The sequence below is a fragment of the Amaranthus tricolor genome, chromosome 12 (assembly GCF_026212465.1).
Source record: "Amaranthus tricolor cultivar Red isolate AtriRed21 chromosome 12, ASM2621246v1, whole genome shotgun sequence".
Classification (NCBI taxonomy): Eukaryota; Viridiplantae; Streptophyta; class Magnoliopsida; order Caryophyllales; family Amaranthaceae; genus Amaranthus; species Amaranthus tricolor.
The window spans coordinates 5,837,581-5,856,048 of NC_080058.1; the positions used below are offsets into that span (position 1 = coordinate 5,837,581).

General features: G+C 33.9%; 3 protein-coding genes and 1 long non-coding RNA gene across 11 annotated transcripts; 2 read left to right on the plus strand and 2 right to left on the minus strand.

Moving 5' to 3' along the window:
* Positions 1–2,523: 2,523 nt before the first annotated feature.
* On the plus strand, positions 2,524–7,982 carry LOC130828325 (protein ROOT PRIMORDIUM DEFECTIVE 1). 6 transcript variants are annotated; one of them, XM_057694250.1, is made up of 4 exons: positions 2,524–4,032; positions 4,556–4,633; positions 6,729–6,809; positions 7,844–7,970. In XM_057694250.1, the coding sequence occupies exon 1, from the start codon at positions 2,729–2,731 to the stop codon at positions 3,983–3,985; it is 1,257 nt and encodes a 418-aa protein (XP_057550233.1). In that variant the 5' UTR covers positions 2,524–2,728; the 3' UTR covers positions 3,986–4,032; positions 4,556–4,633; positions 6,729–6,809; positions 7,844–7,970. The 6 variants fall into 6 exon arrangements, with proteins under 6 accessions (XP_057550233.1, XP_057550232.1, XP_057550236.1 ...); XM_057694253.1 differs by having other exon boundaries at positions 2,552–4,032; positions 4,560–4,633; XM_057694249.1 differs by lacking the exon at positions 6,729–6,809 and having other exon boundaries at positions 7,844–7,982.
* On the minus strand, positions 5,995–10,373 carry LOC130828324 (sucrose synthase 6-like). Of its 3 annotated transcripts, none has more exons than XM_057694246.1 (15): positions 10,140–10,373; positions 9,876–10,030; positions 9,587–9,779; positions 9,389–9,507; positions 9,092–9,308; positions 8,902–8,997; positions 8,643–8,816; positions 8,428–8,544; positions 8,183–8,349; positions 7,812–8,036; positions 7,153–7,719; positions 6,894–7,032; positions 6,738–6,794; positions 6,267–6,296; positions 5,995–6,179 (listed from the first exon to the last, which is right to left on the minus strand). In XM_057694246.1, exons 1-15 carry the CDS (start codon positions 10,371–10,373, stop codon positions 5,997–5,999), a joined length of 2,673 nt encoding a protein of 890 aa, XP_057550229.1. In that variant the 3' UTR covers positions 5,995–5,996. The 3 variants fall into 3 exon arrangements, with proteins under 3 accessions (XP_057550229.1, XP_057550231.1, XP_057550230.1); XM_057694248.1 differs by having other exon boundaries at positions 6,267–6,290; positions 6,715–6,794; XM_057694247.1 differs by having other exon boundaries at positions 6,715–6,794.
* On the plus strand, positions 8,133–10,051 carry LOC130828327 (uncharacterized). Its single transcript, XR_009047365.1, has 4 exons — positions 8,133–8,271; positions 8,410–8,596; positions 9,067–9,269; positions 9,911–10,051. It is a non-coding gene; the product is annotated as an uncharacterized LOC130828327 (long non-coding RNA).
* A 1,066-nt stretch (positions 10,374–11,439) lies between the features above and the next one.
* LOC130828328 (protein SET DOMAIN GROUP 40) lies at positions 11,440–17,666 on the minus strand. The gene is made up of 6 exons (XM_057694256.1): positions 17,421–17,666; positions 17,198–17,348; positions 14,398–14,529; positions 14,078–14,218; positions 13,401–13,658; positions 11,440–12,445 (listed from the first exon to the last, which is right to left on the minus strand). Exons 1-6 carry the CDS (start codon positions 17,570–17,572, stop codon positions 11,774–11,776), a joined length of 1,506 nt encoding a protein of 501 aa, XP_057550239.1. The 5' UTR covers positions 17,573–17,666; the 3' UTR covers positions 11,440–11,773.
* Between the last annotated feature and the right edge of the window lie 802 nt (positions 17,667–18,468).

Sequence of the window (18,468 nt, forward strand, 5' to 3'; positions counted from 1 at the left end):
ATTCGATTGTCAAGCTAATCTGCAGTGAACAAGTGACTTTCACTGTATACAATTGAACAATACTAGTGTGTTCATTATATATATGACACACTCGAATGAATCGCAAATGATCAATGTCTTATGATAGTGAAATCACAATGAGACAGTTAAATATTTTTGTTTTAAAATCAGATTACACAACTCAAAGTCGATTAGCTTCTCATTAAAGTTTCATCACATTAGTACATTAATATGCAAAAAGGAAACCTAATTGTATATATATATATATATATGTATATATATATATATATATGTATGTATATATATATATGTGTATATATATATATATATATATATATATATATATATATATATATATATATATATATATATGTATGTATATATATGTAAATATATATATATATATATGTATATATATATATGTATATATATGTATATGTATATATATATATGTATATGTATATATATATATATATGTATATATATATATATGTATATATATATATATATATATATATATAATTTTATATAATTTTATATTTCGATATATTTTCGACACAATACTATGAATAATCTGTTTTGTCGCAACAAATTTTTTCTAAAAATCCTTATTCAAAAAATATAAAATAGATCAATTAATCGCATTAAAACATGGTTAAAACGTATGTTATCCATAATGCAAACATATTTTGGCCGCATTATGACTTTGGATCAATTGCACCTAGATCGAGTTTGTTCTGCAGTTTAACAATGTGCCTCAAACACATTTGATCCACGATAATAATCGAAATCTAGGTGATTTTTTCACATAATAAACATTAAAATTTGTATGCCTTATTTGCTATAGCTCAAATTGTTATTTATAAGAGAAAATTGTAAGAAATTACAAAAACTACCTTATATGATATATTTCTTTGCAAAACACTACCTTATAACGATTTTTACCGTTTGACCGTTTAAGTTAACCGTTGACTGTCACATAACAGTCACGTGATCTTATATACCTATTCTTGTTCTTCATTTCAGCCTCTTTCAGTTTGCTCCTCATTCTTCATTCGAAAAAACCCTAAATGCATCATTACCATCAAATGCAGAAGCAGGAATATCAGCTTTGTGTGGAGGAATTTCTCCACTAAGTCTATTCATTGACACATCCAAAACTTCCAGATTTTCCAAATTCAAAGCACTTCTTGGAATACTCCCACTCAATCTATTCTTCGACAACAATATAGTGGTTAATTGTTTAGCATCCCCAATTTCTTCAGGAATTTTTTCTGATAATCCATTACCCTCCATTTCTAGGACCTGCAACCGGGTCAAGTTCCCAATCGATTCGGGTATGGATCCTCCCAATGGGTTATTCGAATGAAGATCCAGATTCTGATCGATGTAAGATTCTTGAATTCGTCAGGAATGGCGGAATCAAATCCATTGTTGGATATATTGAAGAAGTGAGGAGCAAATGACTGAAAGAGGCCCGAAATGAAGAAGAATAGGTTTATAAGATCACGTGACTGTCACGTGATAGTCAACGCTTAACTTAAACGGTCAAACGGTAAAAGTCGTTATAAGGTGGTGTTTTGCAAAGAAATGTACTCCCTCCACACCAATATAAATGTCCCATTTGCTTGGGCACGGATATTAAGAGCGGTGTGGGGTCCACTAAAAAGTTGGTAGTTGGGTAGGTAGTGAAGGATAAGTAGTAAAGGATAGTTGGGTAAGTAAGGTATATGAGGGTATATTCGTACTTACTTGTGTGAACTAAGGATATTTAGGTAAAAATAAGATTGACAAAAATAGAAATGTGACAATTGATATGGTTTTGCCAAATAAGGAAATGTGACAATTATATTGGTGTGGAGGAAGTATTATATAAGGTAGTTTTTTGCAAAAAAATTTACATAAGGTAGTTTTTTACAAAAAGGGGTATATATTAGATAGTTTCTTATAATTTTTTCCATTTATAATCACGTAGATGAGTTAAAGGAGGAAAAGAGCAACAAAGTGAATAAATAAAGGTAAAAAATTAGAGAAGAATTTGTTTAAATTTTGACTTCATTGTCATTGGGATTGTTTGACAATTGAGAATTATGAAATTTTTTATATAAATCGAGAAAAAAGAAGAATTATATGATAATAAAGGTGAGAATATCACTTAAAAGAGCAATACTTTCACTCCACAGGCACATCCGATTCGGTTTTAGTTGTTACTAATTGCCGTAATGATTTTTTTGGGAAAATTGTTAAAAAATAAACTAGCTTTTATTCAATATTGTTGAAAATAAATTTAATTATTATTTATTTATAAATAAACTCACATATTCGATATAATTGTTAAAAATAAACTCAATAATTGTTTATTCCTTATTCTTGCTTATAGAGAAACTTTGAAGATGATTATAAACAATAGCTGAGTTTATTTTTAACAAATATACCTAATAAGTGGGTTTATTTAAAAATAAATAATAGATGAATTTATTTTCAGCCGATAAAGCAAAATTTGATTTATTATTCACCATTGGCATTTACCTTTTGTTTTTTTAGAAAATAATAGCCCCTCCCAAATTCCCCGGACTTTTATTTATTTTTAAATTTCCATTCCCCGCCACCCTCACCAAACTCTCTCCGGCCAAATAACCCCTTAGTATTCTCCAGAGACAGGCCCCTGGCTGCCATTGAAGACAACCTTAACTTCTTTGACATTGTTCTCATATCCCTTTGTTACACCATGAAAGTCAAACTCCATTTGACCAACTATTTTCATTTTCATTCATCTCCAACTTCACCCATCAAATTTGGTCCTTTCAATCACTTCGTCCAAAAAAGATGGAAAAAACCCGCTGATACAGCCCAAACCCGCTTAGAGAACCGAACCCGGGACCTAAAACTTGACTTGTTAACATCCCAAACTAGGAAACTCAACATTGCCCTCCAACTGTTAGATATAATGTCTCAAAGAAGACGACCTTATGTTTCAGTACAAATTATGTCTCGTTGGACTAATCTTGTTGGTCTTAATGTTGGTATGGGTGATTTCCTACGAGAATACCCGCATGTTTTTGAAATTTTTATTCACCCTGTTAGGAAGAATGTGTGTTGTAGTGTTACTGAAAAAATGATGGGTTTGATTGAGGAAGAAAAATCTGTATTGAAGGAATCTGAGTTGGAAAACGTTAGACGAATTAAGAAGCTTTTGATGATGTCAAAAGAGGGTATGCTTCATTTACATGCCTTGAGATTAGTTAGACGAGAACTGGGTTTGCCACTTGATTTCCGAGAGTCGATATTAAGGAAGTATAGTGATGATTTTAAGTTGGTTGATCTTGAGGTAGTGGCTTTAGTGAAAAGAGATGAATGTTTAGCAGTTTCTGATGTAGAAAAGTGGAGGGAAAAGGAGTATAGGGAGAAATGGTTGAGTGAATTTGAGACCAAGTATGCCTTCCCCATATATTTTCCTACAGGTTTTAAGAAAGAGAAAGGGTTTAATGAAAAGTTAAAGAATTGGCAAAGAGTGTCTTATGTGAAGCCTTATGAAAAAGAGGGAAAGAGAAGTAGAACCAAAGGTGGGATCGAGCGTTTGGAGAAGAGGGTGGTGGCTATTTTACACGAGTTTTTGAGCTTGACTATTGAGAAAATGATGGATGTTGAAAGATTTGTGCACTTTCGGAAGGATTTGGGTATGGATGTTAATTTGCGTGAACTTTTGTTAAATCATCCTGGGATATTCTATATCTCCACTAAAGGAGGCACTCAAACGGTTTTTCTTAGGGAGGCTTATTGCAAAGGTGGTTTAATTGACCCCAACCCTCTGTATAATGTTCAAAGAAAAATGATGGACCTTATATTGCTTCATAGACGTAATACGAATGAGTTGAAGGTTGAGAAAGTTAGCAATGAGAAGAGAAATGCATCATCAAGTAAGATTGTGGAAGGTACAAGTGATGGAGATTGGGTAATTCCTCTTTTAGAGAGATCTGATGATTGATATTGCTTTGAGTGTTGCCATGTTGGTGACAAACTGACAATCTTAGGGTATGTAATGCAATAATCATGTTATGCTACTTTTGAATTTTGATTGATTTTTTCTAGTGATCATTTTGTCATGGTTCTGAGCTAAGATATGAAAACATGGAAAACTTTGTGATTGAATATTTCTTTTGTCAATTACAAGCTGGAAGAACTTTGTCAAGTCATTTTTCTTACTGATGTACACAATATATTATCAATTATCGTACCTTTTGTAAGCCTGATAGTGCTGGCTAAAAGATATACATATTATTATTAGGCCTTTCTCATGGAAGTATGGCTCTTAATACCTTTTGTAATCCTTAGTTATCCTGTTTTTTTGTGTTAGGGAAGCCTTTGGTTCTGTATAGGCCGTAGTCAAGGTGGGTTTCTACTTATCCTTGACTTATCTTGCATCTGGGTGTAAGAGAAAACAAACTAGTGCTTTGTGATTGTTATATTCCGAATGCTTCCTTGATGATTTGTATGTTGTTGTCATGTATTCATGTTCATTGATTTTTCTCTAATTTTCGTTCTATTTTATTGAAAGGAAGATGCGATGGCATACACACAGATATTGAAAGCTGATTTTGGTACATCCCGGAAGTCTTAACGCAGCTGTCTTATGGTAATTATACTAGATAGTGAACTTTCATTGTCGAATGTGATGTATTAGAAGTTTTCTGGTGCTGTTTTCATCAATAATTGATGGTATATGTACCTTGGCTGGTCAAGTACCAATTTTTATTGGCATGTATCTGATGCAACCATACTACATATTTTCTCAAATGATTAAAATTTCCTATTCTACATAATCGTGAGTATTAGTCTAATACAAACTAATGCATATTATAAATATGTTTTAAGAAAAATCACATCATGAATCCCAATTGTGGCCATTATTCATAATAATCTTAGTAAGTATGAGTTATTCCATAATAATCCTTACTATGGGTAGTATCTCTTAAATGATCAACTGATCTAAAATTGCCAATTCAGTAAGTCGAATGATAATGTGTAAAGCTTTAATTAGCTGAGTATGGGAAGGGTAAAGAAAAAAAGAGAAAACAACAGAAAAGGTGATACATAAAGCAATCGTTTGGACATGCTTTTAGTCATTTGAGCTCAACTGAGAAAATAACATCTGTACTTAAGAATAAATTGTATATGTTGTTGGGATTAAAGTGGAATGACAATTTATATTTGGGATTATTTCATATTATTTTTTGCAATCATTTATTATGGAGTGTGGAGTCAAAACTTGGGTGCTAAATGATGAATATGAAATTTAAAATTCAATCATTGCATGAATAATCTTACGAGAGTAAAGTGTAAACATGAATGACAGTGCTACTAAGTGGAAGATCATGATTACAGAAGGAATCTATTTATTTCGCAAGAAATGATGATGATGAATGATGATAATGGCCCAAGAGTTTGTGGTAGCTTGCAAGTGAAGTCCCACACCAATGTTCACGATAAGACAACTCTGCCATTTCCTAAATTCATATAGTTATGAAGTGTTAAACTTAATTCATATAGTAATTAGCTTATTAAATTCCCGATTCGTTCAAAATGGTCCAAATATAGCTCAAAACGGGCTATAATTCGCTTTTCTCGATTCCCGATTCGCGAGGATATCAAGGAATCATGTGACGCTGTGTGGAAGTATAGGACCATACTGCTAACAGTTGCTTGTCGTGTCTTTGATAAATTCAATTTAGTTTTATGATGGATTCCCTTAGGCCCTTTGTTTTTTTCTTTAAAAGGAGAGAGGATCTTGAAAGAGAAAGGTAAAGAAAATAAAAGGATATACAATATACCATAGTAGGAAAATTAAGATGTAAGAGTGCCAAATCTATCACAAGTAGTGATTGAAGTATAAACTTTTGATTATAATATATTAACATTAAGTATGCTTAATTCCAAAGTTGGGAAACATTCGATTGTTGAAGATTTGTTCCAACATAATAATTAGAGTTGTGGTAGATTTATTCACTGGGCAATGCCTTTTGACTATAGTAAGTTGAGGTATAGATACAATGCACTAAAAAGTATAGAAACAGGAGGAGAAGTATCAAAAGCAGTTTGCGGATGACATTGCTTGGAGCTTCAGACTTGATGGATGAAGAACTCTCAGGTTTTGTTGTGCTTGGAGTTATGCACCGAACCACCTGAAATCATAAATGAAATTGCATTATGTCAAGAAAAGAAGTGAAGCACAGTATGACTCAACTCTTGGGTGGTGTGCTGGTTTTTACCTCTGAATTCGACTCGGTTGACGTCTGGTGCTGGAAAAAAGAGATCGAGTTAGGAAATTGTATTTTTATTGGAAAATATGAGGACTAGCAGAATTAGGACTCTGATTCCTATTAGTCTATCGCCCTATGTTTATATGCATGATTTATGTTTGATACAACTCAAGTCTGATTCTCTTTTCCATCTCTTATTAGATGTCAACAACAATTTTACTATGAGTACTCGCTGATTTTCATGTCCACATGACTCAGTTTTGAAATTATTTGATGTAGAAAGTTCTATTGATGGCTAATAGAAGATTTTATTTAGAAGTAAAAAAGGAAGTGAGAAATAGAAGAATATGTGGTATGTGAAGGTTGATTTTTACGTAAACTTATTAGATTATTATGATTTAGGAATAGTCATGTATTAGCATGAAGAAACATCTAAACATGGAGAGTAACAGCATGCCTTTTTGGGTGCAGCGGCCTTACTGTTGGCTTTGGTACTGGCTTTGGAACTTCTTGAGTAGGGATAGGCACACTGTTCACCTGCAGCAAATTCATGTTAGAGCTCTTAATCTTGTATGATATATAATGTATCTTTTTGTGGAGCTGATTTGGACCAATTTGTCGTGTATAGAAACATACCAGGTTTCTATATTCAAGGTTGTAGAACATTTGAACGTATCTTTGCTTCGCCTGCTTCTCCTCTTTGTTCATCCTTTTCCAGAACGTGTACATGCAGCCCATATTCAACATTTTGTTCGCATAAATCTTCCATGTGTAGCTGTACAAGAGTATATAAACCTTATTAAAGACAATGGCAATTAATAATGTATATTAGGTTTCAGTGACAATGTTATTGCCCAGATTAATTTAGGCTTAGACTATTATATTCCTATTTTACCATTCATAGATTCGTTGTAAACTGGCTGCTGAGACCATATTCCAGTGTTCTTCATCCTCTTTGCATTTCTGAAAAAAGTCGGCAATTTTGTTGCTCGACTCATTTCCATTATGGGGGTCAATATGAAAGCCAGAGACTCCATCAACAATAATCTCTGCAGGCCCCCCTTGATTGGTAGCAAAAGTGGGCAATCCACAGTTCATTGCTTCAATGACTGTAAGACCAAATGCTTCGTATAAAGCAGGTTGCACAAAAGCACCTCGGGTATCAGCAATGCACCGATACAACTCTCCGTTTCTGTACTTATCAGTCTGGGCAGCAATCCATCTAAATTGGCCTTTCAATTTGTATTTCTCTATCAATGAGTGCATCTTTTTTATTTCAGCCATTTCTTCTCTATCTTTGGATTTCGAGGGATCAAAGAATCCTGCCACGACAGCAAGGTTGACAAGACTCCTGAGCCTATCATTCTTTCCATACCACTCAACTAATCCAGTGATATTTTTCACTGTATCCAGCCGTGCCATGGAGAAAATAATTGGTTTCTTCTTGTCTTGTAGGAATCCACTGTTTGAAACAAGTAACATTTTTAGATTCTGATAATTGAACATGAATTACTATTTAGTAATCTGATGCATAGTCTAAATTTCTATACTTACATGTGTTCGTCATTATCTTTGTCATTAAACAGTAACTCTTGAATGGCTGGATGGAAGTGTGTGAACCGTTTCTGTGCTTCTGTGAACGGAAAGTAGACAGATTGGTCGGCCCCAGGTGCAGCTATATTGAATTTGGGATCAAAAACATTGATGCCTGAAACCACCCTGTATAGTCCTGGAAGAGTGTATGCCACATGACTTTCATACTGGCCAGGTCTATCTTTGCTGCAAAAAGCCGGAACTGTTGGTTAATAAGTGAAACCTTGGTTTGTATTCTAGTATTTGCTCTTTAAAGATCTGAATAATTGATAGGTGTTTCTGGAAAAACTTCAAAGTTTTATGTTCCCAGAATTTTAAACGAGAAATCTGACCTTCCTGCAATTTCTTGATATGTGCTGGTGATGATGAAATCTGCTGAGTTCATTGCAATTATATCTGCTGTAAACTGACATGAAAAATGGTACTTATGATCCTTTGCTTTCCAGCTGACATCTGAATCTTCATACTTGGTCTTTTCTAAGGCATGTGCTATAGTGCCCTGTTAAGAAAAGTGGTAAACTATAGAATCGAAATATAATACATTTACCATGAATTGCAGTTTTTGAAGTTACAATACCAGTGTAACTCCCAGCTTGTTTGCCATGAGTGATGCAACCAGATTTCCATCTGTGTAATTTCCAATTATGATGTCAGGCTTTCCTTCCATAAGCTCAAGAACTTTGGTCGTGGCATCCTGGCATCAGATCAAACGAAATTAGGCGCTGAATCAGACCAATTATTATGAGGTATGAGCTCAAAACCATGTAAACTGAGTTCTCAAATGCTACATGCCTGGGTAAACCTCTCAAGGTATGGATATATGTCAAAACGGGATACCCATTGACGGAGGATCCCATTTTCTGTTCTAAACGGAATGCGAAGTATGTTAGAGTATTTTGTGCCTTCAATTGATTCCAGTTCCTGATTGCACTTCGTTCCTTGAGCTTCTGGTATTAACCTGGTGACCTATATCACACCACATCGATCAGCTTTACTTTAGGATCTTACAATTTACATTTGAAATGATAATTTTGTTCAGTTTAGTGCTTACCACTAGAATTTGAGGCTTTACATTGAGCCCTTGATTCTTGATTCTGATGAGTAATTCCTCTTCTAGTGCTCTGACTTGATCCAGAATATAAACCACCTGTTGCAGCATAATAATTAATCTCACACTCTCACTAAAGTTCTTTGCTGTTTCTTTAATCATTTGCAGGCTTTTCTATGTACTAGACACATACCTGGCCCCCAGTATCAGGCAAGCCAAGAACATTGGCTTGGCCGAAGTAACCGTGTACTGAGAATATCACAATATTGAAGATCGTCGGAAGCCTGCCTAAGAATCTCTCAACATTCATTGGGTCCGGAGCCTGGAGTACCTCAGAGAGCGAACGCATCATTTCTCTGACTCTTGCAGCGGTATCTCCCCATCCTTTCTCAAAACCCCACTCCTTGAATCTGCTCAAATATTGATGTTAGAATAGTTTTCTCCTCGAATTGTTTCTGGTGTTTTAGATGAAATAATCAAAGTGATATACCTCAACTCGAAATTTTGATATGGTGTATCGGGAGATAGCGATGATAGAAACACATCAGCCACAACCAATGCAGCCTGGAGCTTTGCTGGCGTGTTCAGGGTCTCATTGATCATGAGTTTCTGCCAAAGTAAAATTCGACTGTTAAGGATTAATGTTGAAAACCCGAATAATGCTACATGGTAAAGTCCGTTGTCTTACGTCATCGTGGTGATTTAATGACAGTAGGTGCTCAACTAGAGGGGTTGCAGCCTCCTTCTCTACCCATAGTTTTGTACTCAAGAACTTAGATATGAAATTCATCCCATTTCCTATAGAAGACGACAAGTTAAGGCGCGGAGTAGAGTACTGAAGGGCCCCAAAGTCCACTTCTAGAGCATTTTCATCTTTGGCCCTGTAATGTTCACACAACATATTTTCTGCTTAAGACAAACAGTCTATAAATAGAAATCAGATTACTCTCTTAGATTCCGAACAAAAAATATAGTACCAGCTCTCATCATATATGCTCTCTTTGAATTTCAGGTACTCTGTAGCATTAATGCCTTCAACAGTGAGATCATGGGCATTCACTTTAACGTATTCCCAATAGCCTGGACTCGGTCTTACCGCAAAGGCAACATACGGAGGAATAACAGCCGCTTCCTGTGGATTTTCGGACAAAACATAAAAGTTTTAAGCATTAATACCGATCCTTATGACCTTTGTCGTATATAGTTTTGTTCTAACTAAAGAATGTGCGCATATATCTCACCTGGGTAGAGCACAGAATGTAGCCAAGTGTGCCTTCCAAGACCTGAGTTCTTTCAGCTTGGTCATCAATAGACTTCTCGATCTCATCCATAAGATGATGAAGCTTCATCAACCGTTTCCCCTGCTGTAAGTACCTCGCAAAACACCTTTTCATAAGGTACCTTCGTTCCCTCAATGCTTCAGGCATGTTATCTGCTATCGAGTCAGACTTCATTAATGCCGGTGAAGCAGCCATTATGTATTAACTATCTATGTACACTAGAACTCGAGGGAGTTGTTGGGGAGGTGGGAGAAGAAGATTTCGTTTGTCTGGTAATGAATATAGCAAAGTATGATTTTCGAGACCCAACACCTGTGGTATATATAGGTTCTAGGATGGAGTAATAAATTAACAAGTTTAATGTCCTTATGACTTATGGGTACGTCAAAGGATATTGATAGGGAAAGAACATTCCTTATTTTGAGTTTTCAGAAAAGAATGTATTGGAAAAGGGAGATACCTTGTTTAAGCTATTATTACCACAGTTTTACTATCTTGTATCTTGTTTATGTCTTATACCTTACCTGCCCAGCTATACAAGATTTTTTTTAAAAAAATTAATTATATTTTAACAATTTTATATCATTCAATCAAAGTTATATGCGCGTTTGGTACTTTTTAGTAGAATTTTGGTTTTTAATTTGTTGGTTGTTTAAAAAGACTAATTATAACAATGTGTTTGGTAAATGACTTATTATTCAATCAAAGTTAATTATATTTTAACAATTTTATCTCGTTTAATTGAATATGTTCTAACAATTTATATCGTATCATTCAATAAAAGCTAATATAGTTTTTTTTTTCTTTTTTGCTTGATCATTTTTTCTATATCAAACAACCAACAATTGAAATTTAATTTTATCAAACATCATTTAAACACCATGCTTTTCCAGCCAATAAAGATTTGCCAAACACTTTAGAACTCTATTATCCTAATTTCACAGTTTGATGAGTAAAATATACGTGACTATATTGTTATATGAGAACTGAGAAGTTTAAAAGGCATATTTGATAAAATGATTTTTTTTTAAATTTTGATTTTTTAGTTAGTTTAAAAAATATTTAGGTAATAATTTTTAAGGCAATTGAAAAAGTAGTTTTAAAGTCAAAACCAAAAAGTTAATTTTTAGCTTTTTGACCTATTTTTCTATAATAAACAACATCCAACAACAATTAATTTTACTAAAACAGCCCCATAATAATTGATTTATCAATCAATACATCCAACTAGTAAAACTAATTAACATCTAATCAACAACTATTTGTTAAACTGGCAAAGTCCTAATAATTCACAACTTCCATTTATGTGAGCAATACAACTTGCAACTTACAAGTGAAAATAAACGAAACCAAATTAAGTGTAGCAGTCTACAGTCATATCTAATAAATAAAGCAGGAGTGAAATGAGGCATTATGAAATGGATGGCTGTAATTATGATTTACAGTCTACAACACAAAATGGACGGCTAAAACAACCAATTGCTGGGATTGTGTTCCAAGTTGAATAGGGGAGTGCAGGAAGACATGTCGACATCATGAACCGATCCCTCAAACAAAACTATTAATACAGCTCAAGAGTAAGACTGTCCTAGTCTTCAGGGGAGAATTTGATCCTGTATAGTCCTACAGTTTGTGCCATTTTCAGGGGAGAGTGAAGCAATCGTATGAGAGCAATAAGAAATACAATCAAGAAGCGTCTGCTTGTAGCGGAGCCTCCATTGAACGGCCAATTTCCATCTCTCTATAGACCTCTTGACCTTTAAAGATGGGGCCAACACGACTTCACTTGCTCCATAGCACGTCTCCATACACTCCAAAAATTTGCAGAATTCCATGGCCGCTGCACTTGGAAGAGTTTTTGGCTTCTCAAAAGACTGAATCTGTTGAGCCTTGTCAATTGCACCAAGTAGTGATTGGTCATCTTCAATTGTTGAGGGGAGATTTCTAAGAATAGCCTGACCATTTGATACCAACCATTTCATCACAATTGTCTCATTTTCCGTTGATAGCTGTAAGCCAGAAAGTGCAAGGTATCCAACTAATTTTCGCTGATTTTGCGGAGTTTTCCACAATCTTAATGCAGATAACAGGGCAAAAGAAGGTTTCCCATCATGCTGAATGTACAGAGAATCTGCAGGCCATGAATGGCAAGCGAATATATCATTTTCTAAAGGTATAATAACCTTGTCATTTGGATTTCTATTCAAAAGAAACCCATAATGTTCAAGTAGTTCCAAGTTTGTGTATGTCCCATAGCTTAATAAAACCTGCATAAACAGACAGTCCATTTAGAACACCACAATATTGTAGGTTACGAAAATATGAGTACATGATAAGGATCAGAAATGAGCAGGTGGTATATGCAAATTGCAACCTGTCGTATACGATTAATCATTCTTTTTATGAAGTATAAGCAGGACGTATTGACAATGAGCTTCACAAAATCTCTAGTTTTTTCCGCTTCAGAGCACTAGAATTAACAAAATTTATGAAGGGATACAATAGAGAGTATTGCCGAAGAAACCAAAGGGCTCAAAAAGCCCGAAATTCTATGTAAAAACAAAATGTCACTCGGCAATCAGCATTAGTTGGGGTAGTGTTCAAACTTCAAATTATCACTGATTTTCTACAGTCCATTAAATACTATGAGCAAATCAAAATCTATTTTACTGTCCTATCACTTGTTACTCTTTCTTCATCAAGTCCTTTAAATACCAAGCGCAAAAACACTTTCTTAAATGGCATACCACCAATCACCTATCCATATCTTATCACTGTTAACCCCCTTTTTTTTATCAAGTAACCATGAGCATAATAAGATCCCTCCTCATCTACTTAGGAGGTATTTCTTCTGAGATCAAAAATGCTATTCTTCAGGAGTTGGGTATCAATTGAGGCTCCTTCCACTCTATCAAAAAACCTTACGTTTTCTCAATGTTGGCCCGCGGTTAAATAAGTTGTTGTCTTATGTTGGTCGTGTGAAACTTATTAGGGTTGTGATTAGGGTTTAGGGGTGTGCACAGTTTTTGGTGTCAAGAGTTCCTCCTCCCTAAAAAGCTTCTTAAGCTTGTTGAGAGCAAATGCAGGATCTTTCTTTGACTAGGCATGATTTTCCATTAAAACGCAGACATTATGTAACGTAACGACCTCATTTTTATTTTGTAAAAGTGGTCTCAACTTATCAAATATTCCAAGAGGATCAAGACAGATATATTTACTTACCTGCTCACCCAGTCTGTAGTTTTTCTTAGCATAAAAACAATATGCAGCCAGATCTTCCTCATAACCACCATCAATTAACCTGCTGGAGCAATCAGAATTTTCGGTATCTACGAATGGATCCTCCGCGTCATCAAGCACGTTTGAAGAAATTCCGGTAGCAGCTAACTCGTCTCCAGGTGCAGCGTAATTGAAAAAGTCTCCCACAGGACACAAGCACCCGGCACTATCCCATGGTACATGCAATGTGCGTGTCGATATCTACCATAAAAGAAAGTACTTTGGCTAAAGTACCATATATGAAATACATTCCAGGAAAGTTCAAAGGGCACATTCTTCCATCATTATGCAGCACCCGCAAGCAAGAAAAGTGGCAGCAAACAAATAAGAAAAACGTTGCCTTGATACTTATTGAGACTTGAGACAATGTCAATGTGTTTGAAAATTTTCGGTATCTATAAATAAGTTAAATGCAATCATGTCAAAACTGTCTTCAAAGAAAAGACTCTTTCAACTACAAATGCCTTACTATTTCAAAAAATGACGTCTAAATAACATTCATGTGCAGCAAAAAGATGTAAGTTCGAAACATTAATTCATTCAAGCATAACAATTATATACAAATAATTGTTGACAAACATACTAGAGAAACTAAGAAAGGACTCTTTATTTGACCTTACCATTGCAGAAGCCCAGAGCCAAGCCTTAAATGTCACAAGCTGCGGCTTCAATTCCAGATGTTTTAGCAGTATAATAGCTTCCCTCCAATCTGAATCAGCCTTTGATATAACCTTCTCTGTTACCCAAATAGCATCTTCTACCTACCAACAGATTTTTGTGGTCAGCCTACAATTTAAAAAAGCATCTAGCTAGACACAAATTAAAACTAAGATTCATTTCCAGATATTTTGCAAAAAAGTACAATGATAGTAATGTTAAAAGTTAAAACTAAAAATGGAGACTAAATGAATAGTGTAAATTACTAATGTCAGAACCAAACTTGCAATGCTTTTGTCTCAAACGGACCAAAACTTGCTAGGATGTCACAACTTCTAGGAAGCTGCATCAAATAAGGATACCATGCAGATCTCCTTCCTTTGTTCATTTCGGCTAAAAGACAAACAGTAAGCACCTACAAAGAGAACAGTGGAGACTTTAGTGATAATAAACAAAGGATTTATTGACAAACAGCTACGCATCAAAAGAATCCCATAGAACTGATGACACATGTTACAAGTGCGATTCGGGTGGTCAGTTTTGGATTTTTTTTAACCGTAAACAATGCTTTAGCTTCACACTAGTCAAGTCCAAAGATCCTACTCTCTTTACTAGCTAATCTTGCAAAGCAAAAATTCCCTAGAAAGCTTACCTTTTTTTCATACCAATCTTCCACCAAAAAGAAAGTGAAGGAAACCGAAGGTAAAAAGAGAACAAGAACTTTGCATGTCATATATATGCCAGATCATCCTTTAAAACACAAGATGAAAATGAGGGAAACCTTTTAAAGCAAATGAAGGGCCATGTTATTTCATTTAGATAGAGGTGCAAGTAAGTATATTCTCCCACAAGAAATTGATAACAATGCCAGCACATCAGGCCAATGGATGTCCTAGAGCCCAAGCAAGAAGCATGACTCATCAAAGTGAGGAGTAATCATTAGGGATGGCAATTCAATAATCCGATCCAAGAAAAATATTTCAGTTAGACAAGGAAAACAGTCCAAAGCGACAATTCGACTTGACTCCGTATTTGTCCAAATATTTAATTTTCTAGTTTGTTTTAGTCAAATTTATTTTTTGAGATTGATATAGGCATACAAATATGTTTATTTCAATTGATGTTTTTGCTTTCATCATTAGTGGTAGAGTTATTCGACTTAATCATGTAAACTTTTCTTGGGACTCTTAACATCGTTTGAACTTCGATGTGCCTATTCAAAGAACATTTATTTTGTGAGATTGTTTGTTGTTATTAGGTAGCAGATAGCCAAATCGTAGTCTATTCGAGTTATTAAGTTGGATTGGCCCGGCTGTTTTTCTTTGTTAAGTAGAAATTGGAATAAATATAGGTCATATGGAGACATTACTCATTATAGTGGTGAACTTTAGTTTTTTTAAACGAATATGATTCTTGAAAAACATATCACAATCTGACGGAAAGAAAGTTATAGTACATTAAATTCGACTTGAGATGAAAAAATGTTCGGATTTTATTCGGAGCAAAATCGAAGTGTGCAAAATTCGACCCAAGGCCAACTTGTTGTCATCCCTAATAATCATATGGTTTTTAAATTTACCAGGCTGGCATTACTCGCATTGTAAAGATGTTAAAAAATCGCATTGTAGACTACTTCAAGGAATACATCGTGGTTTTAACTGATATTTGGCAATACGACAATTGCATCACCCTTGTTACCACATCACCATGCCCGTTACTGCAATTACTACCTTTAGCATATTATTGCACTATGGATATAATTAAGCTTTTGAACAAGCAGCAGACACAGACAAACCCACAAACAAAAATGCCGTCAGTGCGCCTAGGGTGTTAGGACACTTCAGTGTGCTATTTTGCGTCTTGCTGAAAAAGACTCACATAGGTCATTTAAAGTGCAGGGGCAGCTGCACCTAGGCGCACCTCAAAGAAATTTTAACACGATGACACCATTATGTAGAATATCCAGACAAAAGCTTGTCAATATGAGAAGGAGAAGCAAAGATCATGAGCAAGAAGAACTAAGTAGCTTTTCAAGTTTAACTTTTCTTGTATGAGCAAATCAAAATCAATGAGATGCACATTATCACAGGTACTCTATTCTTGGTTTTATGATCTTGCAATAGGAACCACATCTTCCAATTTCTTTATAAATAACAACATAAGAAGAAAGGATATGTTATTTAGCAAAACGTAAAACAAGAAATTCAATAAACAAGATAAGCTATAATAGAAGTATGGGTGCAATAATTTTGAGCACTAGTAATAGACAAAAAAGCCCATCGTGTACTTGTCATCTTGAGTGTCAAAGAAAAAAAAAATGTGCCCTTATATAGTTATATGAGTTATATCCTTTCATCATTGTTGGAATAAGCATTTGATAATGAGATATCGTAGAAGGTAATGAGATATCCACAATGAAGCAAGAAAAAAAGGAAGTTCATGGAAACATAAAATTTGAAAAGAAGAATTATGAAAACAATAAAGAAATTATAGAGAGAGATGTATCTCAGAATATCTCTTTATATGTTCAAAGGGAACATCACTACATACAGTCAGAATAAGTTTATAACAATGTTCCTAGATTTTCAAAATCGTTTACCTTAAAATCAACCAAAAGCAAAACAATGAGAAATTTATTTATTCCCCATTATTAAACTCCAATTATTAATTTAAGTTCTTTAGCTGCAACCTCCTTTGAAAGGGTGTAATCTGCCGTCTTCCTAGCCTTCCCGGACCATGATCATGATAATGATGGCATTAATTAAGTTCTATAAGCAGTATCACTCTAAAGCTTTCAATTCTATTAAGAAACATCAGAACATCACAAAGTAAGAACAATGTTCATGTATATGCAACTTTACCCTTCAATCAGATAAAGGGCCATCTCATCTCAATTCTTAGTTGTAATTGTATTTACAATAAACACAATTCCTATCCAATTTATCAATATTTGAAAAAACCATCTCAAATTGACCTAGTATCCATACATTTATTTCATATGTCTCATACTAAATTCTATTAAGTATGAAGAATTAATACAAAGACCCAAAAAAATTAAGTAAACAAGAAAAAGAAACGCGAACCTGGGTAGAGGAGAGTTTACGATGAAGATTGAAAGCATGAGCAATTTCATGATCTTTGTCAAGTACACTATCACTAGTCATTAATGCTGATTTAGGAACTCTGAGAATCAATTCCCCTTTTTTAAGTTCACGTACAGCTGCCAATCCCCTCCTGCACTTAGCAGTTCACGCAATATCCACCAACAAAACTGAATGAAAAAGTGCTAAGATGAAGAAAAAGTACCCGCCAGCTTCAGGAAAATTAGAGATACAGAGAGAATGACCCAGACACGAAGACGATACATAAGAAGAAGGAGAATCTGAGACTCCATGCTCGGCTGCCCATTTCAGAAAGATTGTCAAAATTGCTTGTTGCTGAAACTCCATTTCCGTCATTCTCCGTCGGCGAAGATGAAAAGCGTCGCATAGATATCTAACAAGTAGGGCTGCCCAATTCAGATAGATAGTCAAAGTTGCTTGGTTTAGGGTCTGTTTTATTCAACTTGTTTTTTTTAACTTTTTAGTTATTACTTATTTTTATTGAAATAAGACCAGATTTCTAATCAGCTTACAATGTTTCTGATCAGTTAGATCAAATTATTATTATTATTCTTATTATTATTATTATATAGGTATTATAATAATAATTATAATAATTAATTAATTAACAAAATTATTTAATTAAATATTAATTGATTGGAGTAATAAAATTAATTAGTTAACTAATATTTATATTAATTAATTACCTAATAAATAAAAAAGTAATATATAAATAAATAATTATTCTAATAATATTATTATTATTAATTAAATACTATTAATATTAATTAATTAATAACTAATTAATTAAATAATAATAAAAATTGAACAAATAAATTTTAATTCTAATAATAATAATAATAATAATAATAATAATAATAATAATATACTAATTAAATAATTAATCAATTAATTAATAATATTAATTTTTATTAATTAATTTAAAAATAACAATATATAATTAATTAGTTTATTAATTAAACAACAACAACAACAATAACAACTACAACAATAATAATAATAATAATAATAATAATAATAATAATAATAATAATACATAATTAATTTAGATTAAAATAGATCAGATCAGATAAAACTGAATCAGACCATATCAAACCAAACCAGATCAGATTGATCAAACCTTAGTAAATTCAAATCAGATTCAATCAGATTAGACGAAGAGAACACGCCATTAAATGATCGGCCTCTCTCTTGAGAGACCGTCTTTTCTAAAGACGGTTCTCAAAAGCCCA